The sequence below is a fragment of the Vicugna pacos genome, chromosome 10 (assembly GCF_048564905.1).
Source record: "Vicugna pacos chromosome 10, VicPac4, whole genome shotgun sequence".
NCBI lineage: Eukaryota > Metazoa > Chordata > Mammalia > Artiodactyla > Camelidae > Vicugna > Vicugna pacos.
Window position 1 is genome coordinate 52,917,769 of NC_132996.1, and position 20,179 is coordinate 52,937,947.

At 46.5% G+C, this 20,179-nt stretch overlaps 1 protein-coding gene across 13 annotated transcripts in view; it reads left to right on the top strand.

Annotated features, from left to right (window-relative positions):
• Positions 1-20,179, top strand: part of PRR5L (proline rich 5 like) — a 66,559-nt gene that overhangs the window by 27,191 nt on the left and 19,189 nt on the right. For 12 of the 13 annotated variants that reach the window (XM_031681028.2, XM_072969794.1, XM_072969795.1 and 9 more), the window contains 2 exons: positions 4,376-4,424; positions 16,718-16,775. In XM_031681028.2, the coding sequence (XP_031536888.1) occupies positions 4,376-4,424; positions 16,718-16,775 (107 nt within the window). The remainder of the gene's footprint in view (positions 1-4,375; positions 4,425-16,717; positions 16,776-20,179) is intronic. The other variant, XM_072969802.1, reaches the window with a different exon arrangement.

Consider the following 20,179-nt stretch of genomic DNA (forward strand, 5'->3'; position numbering starts at 1 on the left):
CTTCTCTTCTAGCGCCTCGTACCTTGTCTAATACAGAGTAGGCTTTCGCTAAATGGCTGTGATTTGACGAATTGACTCATGCATGGGGTCCTGATGCTCTATCAGTCACCCTTTCCTTTTTATGAGGAAAGCTACTGCCGAGTGCCCCCTGAGATGGTCCATCAAGGCAGAGGGGCGGAAAATCCCTTTTTCTCAGTTCAGAAGTACTCTTTCCTTATAAGCCAAGTGCAAGCAGATTATAGAAATAGATGGTGGATCTTGCACTATGACTCAGCTGCAAACTGCTCTCAGGTTGGCTCGGCCAGCACTGCCACTCCCTGCCCGCCCCCACCCCCCACCCTGAGCTAAATTCTCGAATTACCAGCCTGAGGTGGGTTTGCACTGGCAGATTCTCAACCTTGTGGGATTCTCTGTTCCTCTAGCACGTTCTGCTTCCTGATACGGTGCCTTTGATGTGGGAACACACTCCCACAATTCCTTCTCGGCTTCAAGCCATCTGCTGGTAACCTTGGTGGTGGTTATTGTTAATTAAAAAAATTTTTTTAATATCTTTGAGTAGGATATGTCCACAGGGTACAAACATTTTAAATATATAATGAGATGTACAGTGAAGACTCTCCCTCCCCTATACTCCAGAAACCCAGTTCCTTCTCCTATGCCAAAGATACCTTTTCTTCTTTGTCGTCTTCTTATTTTTACTGAAGTATATTCAGTTACAGTGTGTCAATTTCTGGTGCACAGCACAATGTCCCAGAGCACAGTGTCCCAGTCATGCACATACATACATATCAGATACCTTTTATTACAGTAGTTTGTTGGCTATTCTTTCAGAGCTTCTTTATGTATATATAAGGAATATTTATGGAAAAGCAGCTGGGGATACTTGACACTTTATACAAGGTCCACAAACTGGGGTCTGAAGAGGTAGTTTGATGTCTACAGCACAGTGTCTCCCAATGTCAAGGAATAAAGTTTGCTAACCTGTTTCATTGCCCTACTTAATTTCCAGCAACTGCTTCAACCTTCTCCAGCCTCCTACTTGGGGAAGATGGAGAGGAGGAGATAAAACCCAGTGCATTTATATATAATTAAAAAAATGCATGTGTGTTTTGTGTGTTTAAACATCAAGGTACCAAATACTTCAAGGGGCTTCCTGGAAACCAAATCACATAGCTGTGATGGAACAGCAAGTTAGAGCAGATTTGACAAATGAATTTGTTGGTATTGTGTAAATAATTATATATACTTTTCTCTTCCCTTCTCACAAGGTAGCATATTATATACACGGTTCTGTATCTTGCATTTTTTTATGTAGATCTTTCCACATTACTTAGAGCACTTCCTTTTTTTTTAAGTTACTTAAAACTCCATTGTATGAATGAACCATAAGTCTTAATGAGCACTTTCCTGGTGCACATTTATGTTGGTTCCTGTATTTCACTGCGGCGAAAGCACTATACATATAGGCACTGACTATTTCTGACTCACGCTCAGACAGAAATAAGACAGAGTTTTGTAAGAGACAGAGCAGCTTACTGAGTTACCTGCCAACATTCCACAATAGAATGTTGATGTAAGTGATCAGGTACGGTCTATTGTGTCATGATACTTCAGTATAATGATACCAAGTGGAGAGGGAGAGGGTTTTGAACTCAGGATTTGGTAAAAGGACAATTGTGTGGTTCTCTAACACCTGGTTATATATAGTCCACTACCTGAAGCAGATTCCCACACCTGGTCTGGTCCCGCTTCAGTAAAGGACTGAGGACCACCCTCCTCACTGTGGTGGAGGCGCTTCTTCATACTCTGCTTCTTTATTCTCATCCATCACCACCTTTGCTGCCCCGGGTGTGGCTGCTGTGCGCTTCTGAGTCCTTTTTGCTATGCCTTTGTCTTGGCAATTGCAAGTTCACTCTTTAGTCTCTGCTCCTTCATCAGCTGATTTCTACCTCAAGCTTTGACTTCCTGGAATGCGCTGCAGAATTCTGGCCTTGGCCATGGCTTGCTGCTGTAATATAAGGGTGCTCTCCCATCCCTGTCACTGCAGCCTTTCTGCCCTTCCTCATAGACAGGGGAGGAGACTTCTTGGGGTCCTCAGTTGGGTAGCATCACCATTCTCCTGGGTACCACTGTGAAAGTCCCTGGGCAATAATCTAACTAACTAATCATGTCCAGCCACAGTTCATGATTGTTTCTCCTCCGCTTTGATCCAGGGGAGTTTCCATAACTTGACCTTGAAAGGCCTACCCTTACCGTTGACCTCTCTCTCTTTCTGTTTTGCCTGAAGCATCATCATTAGTTCAGTGTTTTTCCAGTGTGAGTTCCTGAAGACACCAATTCCATAGCATATAATTTGGTCTCAGAACCATGTTGGTCCCTCTACGTCGTGATACCCAAGATATGCTTGAGAATCTGTTACAAGTAGCCCATTATTAACTTTTTTCCCACTTTTTTGATGAAGCGTTGCTTCTTCACTTAATGGTTTTGGGACTTCCCAGTGGCCATGAAGACTTTGTTGGGAAGTGTTTCTGGCAGCCAGAAGCTGCATCCCTGCCTCTTCCTGTTTCAGAGCCTCCCCGCTGGGGCTGCCCACGTGATTTCTGTTTCCTGTCTGAGAGATGCCTCCAGCCTTGAACACCAGCCATGACCCACCTGCTCTTGGCTCAGTGACTGGCAAAGGCTTCCCTGTCTCTGTCAGACCCGCCCACATGTGGGCGAACCCCCGGGTTCTGAGGACAAGGTGGCCTTCCAAGAGCCTGCCTTTAACTTGGATCTCAAAATGCAGTGTCCACCACAGACAGGTTTTTCTGTCCTGGGAAAAGGAAGGTGTTTTCCTTGCTTTCCAGCTTTCCAGGGCTCTTTCTGGTACAGAAACTTAGATCATGGATGTCTCTTCTTCCTCTGACTCAATCTTAATTGTGTCTATCTTATGCGCCTTGTGACACCTGGCTATAACTTCCTGTTTATCCTACAGTGGCACGTGGGAACGCGTTTTTTTTTTTTTTTTGAGGAGTTAGAACCCAGCAGATGTTGTCAGAACCTTGAGTGTTTGCACCTTAATAACCATGGCTGGTGGGATGTGTAAATGAAATCAGCGGAAGTCATGAAGACTTTATTCCCTAGGGAGCTCATTGGAGCTGACGATCTAGTTATTCTTGGCTCACCTTGTTTAGATCAAATTAAAGAACAAGCAGTATAGATGGTCCCGTGATTTGTCACAGGGAGAAGGGGGTCTGGTGCCAATACCCCCATTATTAATTTTTATTTAAAAACTTTTTTTGAACATTTGCTTTTTGTTCATTTTTTTATTCAGGTTTTTTTTTTGGAAGGGAGGTAATTAGGTTTATTCATTTATTATTATTATAATTTTTAAAATGGATACTGAGGATTGAACCCAGGACCTCATGCATGCTAAGCACATGCTTGCTAAGCACACATTCTACCACTGAGCTGAACCCTCCCCCCAATTTTAATTTTTTTTTTTTACCACTTAAGACTCTTTGACCTTATCCTGGGAGTGGGTTGATTAACCTGCTGTCTCTCTACACCCTTCCCCAAGGATGTAAGCTCCTTGGGGGCAGAGACCTCCTGTCTTGTTCACTTCTGTACACCTGGTGCTAGAACAATGTCTGGCACATAAAGGGAAGCCAAATGAATGTTCGTGCTGGATAAGTAAGACCTATGTGAAGGACTGCTCAGTCCCTCGGGGATGGGCAGTAAGACCACTCAAGCCATGGCACCCAGCTGAATGTCTCTGATGGATTTGGGGGTTGGACGGGGTGGGGTTCTACATGAAAATGTTGAAGTTGCAAAAGGTCTGGGCTCGAATCTTAACTCTGCCACTGACATATTTTGGGGACCTCTCTGAGCCTCAGTTTCTTTATACATGAGGAATAATAATCCCCCCTACACACACATATGCGCGCACACACACACACACACACACACACACTTTGCAATCCTCGGTTGAAGAATGTATGAAAAATGCATTTTAAACCATAAAGTTGCAAATGTAGGGGATTACAAAATTGGGCTCTTTCTCTTCCTTATTTTTTTTTGCTGTACATGAAGCTGGTGCCTCGGCCTGCCTCCGCCTCTATTAGATTTAGGATCTCCTGTGGCTACCCTCTTGAAATGTTGGCTTTGTAGAGTGGGCTAAAGAACGGATCCCCCTCTAGGATTCCCATCACCCCGATTCCTCAGTGACCTTGGCAGAGGTGGGAGGTTACTAGGGCCTAGGAAAGGACACTCCCTCCTCAGGCCTGGCCTCAGTCCCTGTGCCCCTGGTGAGCATGCCAGCTTATCATGCATCCGTGAACGGGACTCCCTGAGCTGTAGCCTCAAGGGCTGCTTGATGGTTTTTCTCTCTCTCCAGGCGGCTGCTGAAGAGTGAACTCGGATCGTTCATTACAGACTATTTCCAGGTAAGCTGCTTGGGTCTGAGCACGTCATACTGTGCACCTGGGAACACGTACCTAAAGGGATGGCCGATACTGTGCACCCGGACGTGACTTGCACATCCAAAACTGAGTGTCGCTAGTTCCCACTATGTGCTGGGCTCTGTGGTGCAGCGGCTGTGGAGGGGTGCAGGGCAAGCCTGGTCCCTGCTCTTATGGGGATTGCCGTCTCGGGCAGTGGTTCTCAGGCTCTTTGGGCTCAGGGACTCCTTTATGCTCTTAAAAATGATCATTTATTTTGAGTGACCTCTAGCTGTCTTCACTGTATTAGAAATTAAACCTGAGAAACTTTACAATGTGTCTTAATTTGTTCAAATAATAAACCCATTCACACGTGAGCATAAACAGCACTTTTATGAAAAGTAACTTTTTCAGAGTTAAAAAATTGTTAGAAGAGGGGCACTGTTTTATGTGTTGGCCAATCTCTGTCTGCAGACTAGAGGCGCAGACACCCTAGGTGACATCCTAGGGCCTAGGATGTCTGTCTCACAGCCAGTCTGTTGTGTTATTGCATGTCATGTAATCTCTGGAAAATTCCCCAGTACATTCAGGGAGGATGCAAGGCACATAACAGCTTAGTGTTTTAAGGAAATTGTTCTGACCATGTGGAAAAGGTCTGGGGCATCCCCCAGGGGACCCCAAACCACACTTTGAGATCTGCTTCTCTAATGCCATTCCCTCCCACCCCCATGTATGGTATCTAGTTAATTCTAATTATATGTCCCTTTAGCCAAGTTTTCTTGTCACTAAACCTCTTTGTCTATTCTGTTAAAGACAGAATTGGACCAGACAATCTAACATCCCTCCTGCCTAAAAACTTGTTGTTATGGGGCCAATGAGTTCAAGATTCCAGGTTCAGTTAGAGGTTGGTTTCTAATCCACTGACCTAAGCTGCCTTCCTGACTCCACCAAAGGCACATGGAGGGAGGCTTGAGGGGAAGATGTCATGTAACTGTCTGGGTGACACTTTAGTGAAGTTGGACCCCCCACTTTTCACTTATTAGCCAAGAGATCTTGGACAAGGTGCTTCAATTCTCTGTGCCTCAGTTTTCCCATCTGTAAAATGGAATAAGAAATATGACCTATCTTATAGGTCATTGTATGGTTTATTACACAAAATAACACATGCAAAGCACACAGCATAGTGTAAGGGGGGCTGGGGCAGCATAGACAAATGCTTAGAGCCGGACTACCTGAGTTCAGTGCCCAGCATAGCCACTTCCTAGCTATGTGACCTTGGATAAGTTTCTTTTCCTCTCTGTTTCAGTGTCCTGTTCTGTAAAAACAAGGGTCTTGGACCTAACCTTAGTGGGGTTTTGTGAAATTAATGATGATTCGTAAAGTGCTTTGAACAGTGACTAGTGCAGAGTAAGACAGGATAATAACTGTTTATTAAATTCACATAATAGTTGACCCTTGAACAACATGGGTTTGATTGTGTGGGTCCCCCTTATGAGTGAGTTTTTTAAACAATTATCTTTTCAAGTATACTATTTAATTTATTTTTTAAGTTTATTTTTTAACTTTATTACATTTTCTTTGTTTTGGTTTGTTTTGGGGGGGTTAATTAGGTTTATTTTTAAGTGGAAGTACTGGGAACTGAACCTAGGACCTCATGCATACTAGGCACGCACTCTGCCACTGAGCTATACCCTCCCCCTTCCCAATGTGGATTTTTTTTTTTAATAGTAAATGCTGTAGTACTACAGGATCTGTGGTCGGTTGTGTCTGTGCGTATGGAGGCCAACTATAAATTATATGCAGATTTTCAACTACGTGGAGGATCGGCCCCCTTCACCCACCGTGTTGTCTGAGAGTCATACTTGTTATTCTAAAGTGTAATCCATCCCCTTCCATGGAAAACTAACATAAAAATACATAACAAATTGGTTTCAGGTTGGTGATATTCTCTAAGGTGAGCATAGTTTTTAGACTGTTGAAAGTTTTTAGGTTTTAAAAACAACACAGGCATCCTTTCCTTTTCGTTCCATAAATCAGGAAGCTTAAACTTGTATGTGCACTGTGAAAGAATGACAAATGTCAGCTGACACACGCACACACACACACACACACACACACCCAGAGAATGTTCACTCTAAATCTGGAGCAAGACCCAGCAGAAGCCTGGAATTCAATCAGGTCAAATGTCTTAGCTGTTTCAAAGGAAGCCCCTGTCCAGGAAGAGACAAACAAAGATTAAGAAAGAGATAGTTAGTCACAAATGTGAATCATTTCAGTCGCCCTTGACTCAAAGGTCAGTCGTGCCTACACTCTCTTCTCTTGCTGTCTCTGGTGATGGAGTTTTAAATCCAACTACAGAGAAGTGGTTTTTTCAGTCCCTCCTGGAGAAACCTGCTGGCCCGGCTGCCTTCCTCGTTGGCATTTAAAATAGACAGGGTTCTGTGTGGCTTCAGTCGGGTTTTAAATGTCAGTCCTCTCTTAGCACTGGGGGCTGCCCCTCAGATGGGTGGGGGAGAACATTTGGGTGGAGATATGTTTATCTGGGAAGCCCTGAGGTTTGGGGGGCAGTTAATACTGCTTACAAAGTATATTAGACACTTAACAGCCGGTAACCACATGTCATTTTTTATCAAGAGCTTAATCAGAGAAACTGCTCGGTGAATAGCCAGCCTCTTTCTGGGGGTGTGGGGTGGCAACTGGTTTTCATAGTTTTGAATCTGGGTTTTTCCTTAGTTTAAGGTGCTAGACTGGAGAAAAGTCTGTCTTCGACACTGTTTATTGAAATGTCCGTTTAAAGTCTCATGTGGGCAAAGAGCTTTTTTATTTTTTTTTAAAACTGTGTTTGGTTCTCCAGTCCCTAGAAATTCTCGAGTACATAGTAGACGCTCAATAAACTTTCTTGGGAGAGAGGGAGGGGGTGTCCACCACGGAGATTTTAGGTGAGCGGTTTTAGGTGGTGCCCGCAATGGCATTAAATGACACTCACCTTCATGGCTGGGAGTTGCTTCCCTTCCTCATTTTCCTTTAGCTCTTCTCATCATGCCAGGGAGAACCTTGGTTTGCGCCCTTGTGACTGTTACATTTCTGTGAGACTTGGTGATCTCTCTTGTTTAAGGAAGAGAGAGCAGGTTTCAAACTTTGTGTCTTCAGCTAGGAGCATGGCCTGATTAGGATTTTGTAACATCGCTTTGTTTGCGCTGAGTTGATCCTTGAGTTACATTCTGTTTACGGTAAATGATGTTGCTGTGGTTTCTTTTTTAAACATATGTGTGTTTTTAAAAAGTGGATTGATTTAAGAAAAATAGGAGACAAAGAATAATAGTGTAAGCGGCCCAGCCTGTGGCCGAGTGGTGAAGGCGGTTCACGAGAGACTCAGGTTTGGAAAGTCCCATGTTAGGCACTGCTTAAAAAAATGGGCTGGTTCCACAGCTACACCAAGAAGACCTCTTCGTGTAAGGAGGGCAATCCAGGAGGGAAGGCTGACAGAGGCGCCCTTAGCCTTCATGCTCAACTATCAGGTGTCGTTTCAAGAAGGAAGCTCAGAGTAGGCTCTGGAAAGAATGTTCCAGCAAGGAGGGAGGAGGAGGGAGGAAGGTCCAGCAAGGAGGAGGGAGGAATATCTGGGGACAAGTGAGGGACAGAACCCAGGAGTGGACAGGTAAAACCTCAAAGCTGCAGACGTGGTTACTGGGGAAGGTGACGCCTGGGCTTCTCAACATGGAGGCTCAGATGACAGCTCCCAAGCCCCCGCCCGGGCATCCTCACTCAGCAGTGAGGTCTGTCCCCTGAGACCCAGAGCCCCCGACCTGGAGACCACTACTTGGAAAAGCCATCACTGGGGTTCTGCTTTGGAAAGTGAACATTCTCATTTTGCAGCTTTGAAGAAAGACTCACAGAAAGAATGTCTTCAGTGAAGAGTAATGAAAATGACCTGAGGGGAGGGGAGGGGGAAAGCAGGTGGGAAAAACTGTGCTTATCTCATGTCTGCACACAGAGAAGACAGGCCATTTGATGGGCAAAAGCCCAGATAGATTTCCTAAGACACTGGCCAGATAAATCTTTGACATTTCCAGCATTGATTTTCCTTCTTCCTCTGTCTGTTTTGAAGTGTGCCCGAAAGAAAAATGGGGGTTTCCAATAGGGACTCTTCTGTCCTGGAGACAGCTCTGAGGGACGACTGGGTCCTTTTAACTTTGGAAATGGATGATATGAAATGCTCTGAAGTTTTCTATTACTTGCGTAGGTACCTGGGCGGTTTCGGGTACAGGGATGGGAGGGAGGGGTCGAAGATAACACCTTCTGTGCCTCTGCATCTGCTGGCTCTGTTGTGTCTGTTGAAAGCTTTTCCCCAGCCCAGAAGGTTTAATTCCTTTTTGGTGGAATCATAGTTTTGCTTGACACAGAGACTCAATGTGTTGTCAGTGGCCTTGAACAAGAGAGTACCGAGGAAAAGGGGAAAGTTGGCCACCATGCTCGTCAGTAGGTCATGGATGGCCTAGTACTGTTTGATACAAATATTTCCATCTATTGCTCATATCTGTGGGAGTCTCAGGAGGCCAGTTTCCCCTTAATGCATCATTATCAGAGAAGATTCATTGAGGGTATGTAGCACATGGCAGTTTTCTGAAGGAGAGACCCACGGAAGCATCTTGGTCACCACAGAGTCTGAAATTGAAGTGCAGGGATGTAGATGCGTCCATGCGGGTAACACACAGCCTAGTATTAACTAAAGGCCCGAATGGATGGTAAAGGCTTAAAAAAACAGGCCCAGAATAAATACATTTTGTAGGGACAAAGATAGGACTTGTAGGGACAAAGATAGGACTTCTTACAAGTGTGGGCTTGTAAGAATCCACAGAAAGTTGGGTGGAGAGACAGTAAAGAGTGGGGGAAATTATTTCTGCGATTTCTGGACCCAAAGTGAATGAAGGAGAAAAGTGTCACCTCTTTTTTTTTTAAGCCAGCCAGAGAAGGCTTCTAAAACAAGTGGGATTCCCAAAATTGGAAAAAGGTAATTAGGGGTACAGGAGGTTTTAAAGGACAATTCACATGCATTCTGCTTTGAAGGTAAAATTGGGGCCAGTGTATAAAGGGTCTCTGAACAAGAAGAGCTGGGCTCCAGTGAGAAGACTAGGAATAGGGGAGAGGAGCACGTGGTTAGAGGTTGCATTTTTTATTTGGCCAGATCCTGGAAGAGAAGCCTTGTGGAGTCTGTGGATACTGGGGTGGCCTAAAGCTTCCCTTGGCCACTGAGCAGGGAGAGGATGGGGTGATGCTAGTCTGGGGGCTCCTGGGAGGATCCCCAGCTGTTTCAGGCTGCCCTCTGTGGGGCTGCCCACCACCCAGCGTTTTCCTTCCAGCCCCTTTTCCAGGCTTAATCTCCTCGGCAATTACATGAATTTCATGCATTAATTTGACTATTTTTATTGTACTTTCCTCAAATTTTCTGAAGATAAATGGGAAAAAAATGAATCTTGAAATTGATAACCATAGATCTTAATATAATTGAGATCAGGGTGGAAATCCATGGGCATGTTGAAACTGCAAAGCTTCAGCCTCATTGGACTGAGTTTATCGCGCGTTCAGTTGTTAAAGAACATGTAGGTACCAAATGCCGCAAATAAATCACTCAAAGATGAGCTCCAAAGATGAGGTGTAATTAGGGAGTTTATAATCCTTCTTAGCTCTACGGGAATAGAAGCTTTCCTAATGTCACCTGAGTGTCTTGTAGAGTACGTGTTTTCAGGAACCCATTGTAGGTGAAATTGGGTGACTTCCAGGAGACCAGGCGGGCAATGGCAGGAGATGGGGTCAGGGTATCACTGCAGGGAGGGGCGGAAGCCAGGGATAGACACGGAACAGTGGGGCAAAAATACGTGAAAACACCAGCAATTCTTGAGAAGTAAAGACTGAGGTGGGAGGGCTGAGAAATGTTTGTTGGACATGGAAAGCCACGGGGCAACTTTCTCGGAGGCTATTTCAGAGCTATGAGGCCAAAAAACAATGGTCATAGTAACAACAGCAACTATTTTCAAGCATTTATGTGCCAGGCATTGTTCTAAGTTGGTGCTTCTCAAAGTGCGGTCCCCGGACCTACATCTTCAACATCACCTGAGGATGTGCTGGAAAAGCAGATTCTCAGGCCCCACCTCAGACTAACTAACTGCAGATAAACTGGGAGGTTGCAGCCCAGCAGTCTGTGTTTAGCAAGTTCTCCATGATTCTCATGTGTGCTTAAGTCTGAAAGCTGCTCAGAGCATTTTCTCCTGCGCTCAGTCATTTATTCCTCCTGACAGCGGATGAGGAAGATTTTGTTATTCCCATTTTGCATAGACTGCAACTGGACCTGGGAGAAGGGAGGTTGTTATCCAAGGTCATACAGCTAGAAAAAAGTAGAGCAGAGATCACACCCAGGCCATTTGGCCCCAGAAGAAAAACATTTGTACTTTAAATGTTGAAAATGTCCTGTAGGTGTCCCCTGAAAAACCTCAGAGGAAGGAAATTTCTATGTTTTTAAATTTAAATTTTATTTTCTTACTTCCAGCAAGACAGACAAGGGATTATTTTCCCTTGTAAAACAGCTTTTAAAAAAGGTCAGATTCACCCTTTTAACTACCAGCTAAATGGTGCTAAATGAAGAATTAGCATTTGTACCAAGTTTTAAATTTTTTGAGTCTCCATTTAGGGCTTTCTCTCTGGTTTCCTTACACCCACCCACACCCCAACCCCCACCCCAGGATGGGCTTAATAAGAACTCTCTGGGCCTGAGGGTGAGCTGTGTTTGTAAGACTTTTTGTTGATTATCTAGGAAGGCATCCAGGTTCACAGGAAATGTAGACATCCTTAGAGATGACGGCTGCCCTTTCAGAGTCACAGAAGGGAAAAGAAATGGAGGTGGCCCATGAGTTCCATCCCTGGCTTGGTACCAACCACAGCAACCTTTGCCCCGGAGATGCATGCCTGGAATGGAACTGTCGCTTAATACGCATTCTCGGTGGGCAGAGCGACATGCCCCCAGACCCTTCGGGGGTAGGAAAGAGTGTCTCATTTGGGAAGAGACTCCACCTGGGAGCCAGGTGTGCCCCTTGCCGGGTATTAAGTGTGGATAATGGAGAGGAAGGCTAGCACCTTTGGAGAGGTGGAGGTTGGGGAGCTGGCAGCAGCATTGGGCAGCAGAAAGACAGCATGGAAGCTTGGGTGGAATCTAGTTACATGGCCTGAAATTGACAAGCCCACTGCCCTCAGTATCTGTGAACTGAAGGGATCTCGTCTACTTCCCCTTGTGGGCAAGAGCATAAAAAACCTCTCCAGCTGACAGGGTAGGCGAGCACAATGCCTAAAAACACCAAACTCTTCTGCCAGGTAGGTCTGGATTCCAATCCTTGCTAGAACAGTTACTGGCTGTGTGGCTACAGGCATGTGACTTAACCTCTCTGAGCCTCAGTTGTCTTAGTGGTAATCTAGTTGCAGTCATAGCACTTACTTCAAAAGGTTGATGCGGTTACCAGATGAGGTGACATGTAAAGTGCTTTGTACATAGTCAGCAGTCAACAAATGATAGCTAGTCATATCTTAGCATCTTTATCGTTATTGCTAAAGTAAACCCGAGAAATATGCTGGGGGAGACTTGGGCTGGATTCTGGCCAACCTGGGTGCAAATTCTGGTCTCACGTTTATTAGTTGCGTCTCTGAACCTCAGTTTCTTCCTCTGTGTAAAGGGGATAAGTTTGTGGCAAAGGTATAGTGAGTTGATGAACGAGAGGGGTGAAACAGTGCCTGACACAGCGTAAAGACCATGCCTCTACTGTCAGCCTTCCTTTGCTCATTATCATCTTCACTGCTAAAGCGTTAGGAGCAACAGGGGCATCTAGGGGGGCCTTGAGCATTTACAGCATTCCTACCTTGCATGGAAAGTTCTTCCGCCTGGGAAGATGGAAGTAGCATCATTCTCCCCGCCCGCTAGCTTGTTGGTTCCCGGTTTTCTGAGTCCCTCTGGCCGGGTTGGGGAGGAGCCTGCTTGATGGGAGATGCATGCTGTCGCCCAGCTCTGTACTCCAGCCGCCCACCCTCTCCTCTGCCCTCCCCACCTCCTCTCGCCCCCTCTGTGATTACCTAGAATGAGCTCGATCTTTCCGGCCCCCAGAGGACTGTGTGATTTTGGATGTCCTTCTGCAGACATCCTTGTTTTTGTTTTGTTTTTGGGTTTTTTTTGCATTTTTCCTCTGAGCCTTGTTCTCCTATTGGCAGTCCACTTTTCAATGTCTTAATGAAAGCAGATAGGTTAGTTCTTTTTTCACTTCTGGGATCCTCAGTCGCTTCATTAGAGTGCTGTGTATTCTTTGTCTACGAGCTTTTGTGGGGGGGAAGCATTCAGTAACAACAGGCCCAGTTCCAAGTCCCGAATCATTTCCCAGGTGGCCGCTACTTAATGTAACTGTCTTTTGGCTTGAAGCCTTTGGACTGGGGAGGTGATGGGGCTGGTGCCATGGGGCAGGGAGTGGGACCAGAGCAAAGTCGGGATCTTTTCCAGCTCTGTTCCCACACAGCATCACCATGGCCCTGGAGCAAACATCTTCTCAGCAGCTTCTAGAGTCAGGCACATGTCAAGGGCTGGGAAGACGGGCAGGTGAGGGCCAGGGAGAACAGACGCTTCAAAAGACAAAACAGTGCAAGATAGCTGTCTGAATCAAGGCTGGTTTTCTTTTCTTTTTTTCCTTTTTCCTTTAGGTCTCAGCAGCCTTAAGTCCCACAGGTGTCCAGCTGGCGTGTCCTTAGGTGAAGTGGCCAGCAGACAGAGTGGGCTTTGCAATTTGCAGGGCCTGGTGCAAAATGAAAACGTGGCTCCCGCTAGGGTGGGGAAGACCACTCCCCTTCCCGGGGACCTGTTGCTGCAACCCACCGTAGACAGGGCCCCTAAGAGACTGTAACCTTCATGCTGTCAGTACGCGTAGATCGGGGTGGTCAAGAGGCAGCCGGTGGTGGGAAGCAGGAGACCGAAAGCCCCTCCTGAAGAGGCTGTAGGAGACAGGACCAGGGATGAGCTGAGACCAAGGCCCTGGGGCATTGCTCTACTGCCCTATCAGGCTTCACTTGCAAAACACAGAATATTAAGAAGTGCAGATGGTCACTGGGGAGTACTACCTCCCAAGCATGAGGCCCTTCAGAGCATGAGGCTCTTAGGATTACAGGGCCCTTTGGAGCAGAGGGGGCCTGTGTGACTACACATTCCCAGGAGAGAAGGTAGTTGGCTCAGTTTGGGACTCAGGCCAGATGGAGGGCAGGGACCAGGCCAGTCAGCTAAGCCGAAGATGTGGGCTGGGTTCAAGGGGCTCGGGCAGGCCCGATGGGCAAAGCTCCGCTGAGTAGATGGTGGGCAGTTCTCCAGAGAAGTGGGGCTGTGGTCAGGCTGGTCCCAAAGGTCCTAACTCACCTTGCACATGCCAAATGAAAGATGGAGACCATACTGCTAGCTGCAGTTTATTCAGCTGAAAGATAAGAGCAGCACCTTCAAATGTCTAGGAGTGTAAGAATTTTCAAGACGCTTTTGAAAGGTGCTTGAGCTTCCCGGAGAATGGGTCCACCTAAAAATGATCGAAACTGTGTGTGACCAATTGATTTGGACCGCAGGACCAGGGAGAGGGGAGCATGACTAGATGATTCTTATGGCCCCTTCTAACCCCAATTTGTTACTCTTATTTTGGTTGAAGCTACAGAATTTCCATGCTATGTGTGTATCATGAGAAATTTAAAAAGAACGTTTTCTTTTCCGTTTCTCCATAATACACAGATAACTTCTTTTCCTTGAAAAGAGGTTTTTGGTTTTTGTTTTTTTTTTGCCCCAAATGTCTCCTTGAAGGAGGAAGACCTAGAAAAGAGGAGGAAGGAGAACCCAGGCCAATTTTTAAAGTTGATCTCTTCAGATACAGAGTTGTTTTTTATCAAACAAAGAAAATGCCATTTGTAAAGTGAGAGCAGAATGTAACAAATGCCTAAGGGTGTGAGAGTTTCAGGGACCCTATGTCATTTTCTCTTCTCTTAAAAATATTCTACCTTTTACTTGGATTTCTTAAAAGCAAAAAGTGGTCTGTAGCACCAAAACTGGGAATATACACTCGGTGAATATTTATTACTTCCACTGTGTTCGAGGCCCTCTCAGAGCCAGAAGGACTGAAATAAATGGCCTTCACCCTGAAGGACCGAAAATCCTGACACACAGGATACAGGGTTTGAATTAATCTTCTGTAATTAACTCAGGATGTAACCTGGACCAGGATTTTATTTCTCTTGGTGCCTTAGTTCCCCTTCCCCCACCCTTAAAACGTAGATCATGAAAACTGCATCGCAGGACGGAGTCCCTCTTCCATTGGGAGGTGCATCTCAGAAACATGAAATTAAGGAGGGTTTGTGAGGCTGTTCTGGAAGAAGGCCGGGGCATCTGTCTTGGCAGTAGAGGTGGTGACAGAGGACAGTGCATCAGAAGGCCTTGCACAGAGCGCCCAGGGGACATCCTGAGACTCTCATCTGGGCCAGTGACAGGGACCCAGGCAGAGGCCGCAGGCCCTACCCCAAATGGGACCCCAAATGGGATTTGTTTTTTTTGGCTCAGAAGCATTCAGGTGGGGTGACTGCCATCTGGAAACATCCCGCCACCCTTCCCTGACCAGCTCAGCTGTCCTGATTTTGCTAGTCTCTGTTGGGTGCCGTGGGGCTTTCTTGCTGCTGGGGTTCATGTGCTTGGCAGGGAGACAGAGAACCCAGTGAAGAGTTCACCTTCATGACCTGTCTGTGCTGTGATTCCTGGTAAGGAAAAGGATATTTTTTTGTCCTTTAACAGAGGTGGGGCACTCCTATAGGATGTGACTCTAACTTTGATTTGGGATTCCATCTTGAAACTAACTAGTGGCCAGTTACTTTTAAAAATTAGATTATATCTTGTGAATTTTAATAGGATCTACAAAATTTGGTTCATATGTATTAGTCACAGAAATGTGATAATATCTTTGATAAAATACTTAAATGTATTTGATGTAGGTCCATTCATCACTATCTTTATCTCCCACACCCTTTGTGAAGATAATTTGACTAAGAGCACCACAGACAGGATATGATGATGACTGAGAACATAAAATACCTAGTGTGTGTGTGTGTGTGTGTGTTTATAATGATTAATTATTACAAGAACTTTATGACATTGCTAGTGTGATGCCATATTACAGATGAGGAACTCAAGACTCTGGGAAATGAAGTCCAAGGTCACACAGCTAGAAAGTGGCTGAGCTGAGACTTGAACCCCTGTCTGATGTCCAAGTTCTTTCCGCTCTGCCATGTAAGCTCTCAGCATCACTGTAGCAGGGTTATAGGGATTTATCAAGGAGAGTACTAAGAAATGCATTAGGGGCTGGTAGGACGAACACCCCTGTGGATCCTCCATCCCATAAGCATAGGCCTTTGATAATCTGAAGATGTGAGGTGAGTGACAAGGCCTCCTTGCTCTCTGAGATTCTGTGACCTTTAGGGAGGCTCCCTGCGTCATATGGGACCAGCCGTAGCCTTTTTGGGGGAAGGAAGGGGTCTGGGAAGGCCTGCTGGAAGGCAGCAAAGCAGAGTGGGGAGAACATGGCGTCTGGAGCCAGGAAGACTGGCTCTTTTTCCTGCAGGCAAGTGTCTTCACTGACCATCAGTAAAGCCAGGGTCATGGCATCAACTTGGTAGGATTATTGGGAAGGTTGGAATTAGATGAGATGAACATAGACCTCTGATTGAAGCAAAATGCTCAGCGGTTTGTTAGTTGCAGTTGCAAAGGGACTTAAGCTTACCTTCTCTTTCCCTGACTCTCCCACTCACACGCTCGTGGCGGACACATGCTCACTGCTGCTTAAAATTCCTCAGGCATTCTTTCCTGCTAGTGTGAGAAACCCTAAATTTCTCATTTTTATAAAAAATCTATTATTTCTAAATAATATCCCACTGCCTCCATGCTCCCTTTTCTGAGTTTAGAGGAAGGGTCTGAAGGACATCAGGCGTCCACCCTCGTCCATCCGTAGAACTCAGCCAAGCCTGTGGCTGGAGGGATGGGATGGTGGTTGCGTTTGGCTCTCGCCTCCTCCCTTTGCTGTGGGATGTCTCAGTGACTCCTCCGGAAGCCTTGGCCTTCCCAGAGGACCAAAGACATCTTCAGCATGGAGGCGTGACTGGCACCCATGTGCCTAGAACCCCATGCCCTCACCTGTTGGAAGCAGCTGAGGGTCTGCCATGCAGTGAAGTAGCCCACTCTTGTGTCCTTTGTTCTCTCTTGGCAGAACCAGCTTCTCGCAAAAGGCCTGCTGTTTGTGGAGGAGAAGGTTCAGCTGTGTGAAGGCAAGTACAAGGCAGCGCTGGCACGGCGGGGCCTCCGACTCAGCCTTGGGGGTTTGGACAGCTGAACGCTCCCGGCCGGGGGAGGCGGGCTCCCCGCGCGGGAGGCTCCAGCCGCTGCCCGTCCAGCTGGGCGGCGGCCTTGCGGTCTGAGCCAGCCACTCCCGGCCGTGCAAGTCAGACTGTGTTTGGGGGAAGGAGGGGAAGTTGGGGTGGCCTCTTTGGAGACCCCACTAAAGGGGGGTTTCATGGGATGCGTGCTGGTGGTTCTCCTCTGGAGGAAAAAATGATCCTGCAGATCCTATCTGAGCCAGGCTCTTTCCTGCTGGCTTTTGTGTGATTTCTTGAAGTCAGACATGCCAGGAGGTCTACCCATTAGAGGGACAGGAGTCTGGGCAGACGCCCACTTGGTGGGATGTGATTCAATAACCAAAGAAAAATTTCCCAGCCTTGAAGGATTTTAGAGTCTGACTGACAGGCTAGAAAGTTACTGAACTAAGGTGGGAGATGGGGCGAAGGCGAGACTGGCCAACCACGTGACTCCACAAACACGGATCCCGATCTTAGCTTATCATCTGCTTCTTGGGTGACTTTGGCAAGATTACAGTTTCTGCGAGCCTTGGGTTTTTTCCTTGAATAACTTTTAAATGATGAAATGGGACGAGGGGCTGTAGGAGCATACAGGGAATAACCAGCCTAGTTGCAGACCTGGCACATGGTAGGTGCACAGACTGGTGCCTTCCTTTCTTCCTGCTCCAGCCAAGAGGCCTCTATCTGTAGGTCAAGTTTACTCTTAGATTCAGACTTACCAGACAATAGGTCATCCCTTTTTTTTCTCCCCCTTCCCTGGGAAAGACACTGGTGTCCAGGGAAGTGTCTCCTAGAAGGATAAGCAGGAAGAAAAATGAGAAACTGACACTGGAAGGTCCCACAGGAAGTGCTCACCAAAACTTTGGAAAAAGAGCGGTTCGAAATTGACCTCTGTGTATTTGAGAGTTAACTGAACCTGCAGCCCTGTGTCCCTCAAACCTGTTTCCCTAGAATACAGCTACGCTGACACTCATTCAACCTTACAAATACCCACAAACCCAAGGTCTTGTTTTTGAAAGACCCGCTTTGACAAGGGCTTCATGGCCTTTTTTGCATTTAGGAGTGAGGCGAGTACACAGGGTGGAAGGTGGCTGCCTGGTCTCTACCCACATTATTTGTAAATCCCTTGGGGAGTTATTCCATGCTCCTGGAAATGTGGGAAACCAGCCTTATGAAAGAGACACTGAGCGAACCCAGAGATTCAAAGACCCTTAAAAGGGAAAGTTGAATGTCTCTTGCCCAAGTGACACCCAGCGTAGCTCCACTCAGAGTGAAAACCTGGGCACAGAGCTGATGGGCTAAACGCAGGGCATCCGAGGTTCTGTGCTTCTGCCCCAAGGTGTTCTCTCTGGGTCGCTTGCCGTCCTGGGGTCCAGGTGTCAGGGTCCTTTTTGCACAGTGAAGGGGGCAGGTAGGGAATCTGTAGGGTTTTCACAACTTCAACCAGAACATCTCCACTTTTTAATTTATGTGTGATAACTCCAAGAAAGATTTTGTTTGGATTCAAAGGATTCTCTTGCTATAAAATAGAGTTTGGAAACAATGGATAGGATCCATCGTATCACTGATCAGACTTTACTGACCAAGTAGCGTGTGCACGTCTGCCCTGCCTGCGGTCCGCAGTGGGGCAGAGGCAGCTCCCACCCACGTGTTGCTCTTTCGTGGACAGAACATGCCTGGTTACATTCAGTAATCTTTTCTAGAACTGTAGTGCCCATGGCTTTAAAGAAGCTTCTCGTACCTCTTCTGTATACCTCTGGTGATCTAAACTTCCATGGCAATTAGAGGATCGTTTTTATAGGCAGTCCTCTAGAACCTTCCATCCAAACCCCTTTCATCTTTGCAGGGAGCTAAGTCCTTGACTTGTGGGCTGTTCCTGGAGGTGAAGTCATCTCTTTCCTTTAACCCTTTCTTCCCAGGGCTACTCTGTTTTGTTAGCCTGTGTCTCTGATGTTCTTCTCTGAACACTTTCCAAAACCCCCATCACTCTCTGAAGTTTGCAGCCAGCAATTAGACGCAGGTTCCCCGGAGAGGCGCCTTCCTGCTGCCGGGTTGGAGGATTACCTCATGTGCCAACGGGTGTTCCATCCTGGCGGGGAAGGGGAGTAGGTAGGCACCAGCAGTGACCAACAGGACTCTCCTTCCCTTTCTTCCGGTCAGGAGGGCCTCTGCTGGTCTTTGTAATGGAAAGCTTAGGATAAAGGCCATCAATATACGAGCTGGAATAGCCTTTTCTCCTTTGAGATACATTAACCAGGTGTTGGAGTCCACCTTGGTTTTAGGTACCAGGATGACCTAACGTTTCACATGGTCCTCCTGACTTCTCGACTCCTCCTTGTGGTGAACGAGCATAGCTTACATTTGAGATGAGGATGGTGATTGATTCACACATTTATTGATGAGCTACTGTTTACCAGATACTTTGCTTAGTGCTGGGGACACAGTGGTGAACAAAAACTTCGTAGGACTACAGGCCCTCGTGGAGCTTACAACCCGGTGGTGGGGACAGATACTAATCAAACTACCATCAAATATAAAACTGCTACCAGGGCAAGTACAAAGAATACAATCCATAGTAGGGGGATTTGACCAGTGAGGGAGACTGTCCTGTGGAATTGAGGCTGGAGTTGAACCTAGAGAGACAAACAAATGTAGGTTAGGCAAAGAGCGGAGGGAGAGAACAGTCTAGGCAAAGGGACTGGCATGTGCAAAGGCCCGGTGGCATGAAGGATCATGGTGAGTGTGAGGGGCTGAAATAAATTCACAGAGTTAGGACCCGATGGCTGAGGGGAAGACAGAAGAGGATGAAAACACAGAAGAAGGAAACAGACTCCCACCAGGTTGCCCAGGTTGTGGAGGTTTTCTTTATCTAAGAGCAAAGGGAAATTCTGAAGCTAATTATTAAGTCCTACTGTGTCCAGCCTCATATTTCGGTTGAAAGGTAACCTCATTCCACTCACCAGTGCTTGCATCTGCAAAAACAGTACATTTGATACTTGCCATTCATTCATTCAGAGATTTCCAAATATTGATTTACCGATGCACTAGGCACCACACTATGTGCTAAAATAGAATGGTGAGCAGGACAGACAGGGCTGGTGCCCTCGACTCCCGTTCTAGTGGAGGAGACAGAAGTAAATGAGCGACTCCAACAGAGTGTAATTGGCGCTTGGCAGGGGAAAGTAGAGGGTGTTGTGGCTTTGCATTTTCCCCCAGCGTATTTCACTCTGACCTTTCAAAATCTGCACGTCTTTGGCCCTGCTGGCTACTCGTCATGCCTTGTTCTGTTCTCTTTCCCAGGCACTGCTTTTGTTGTC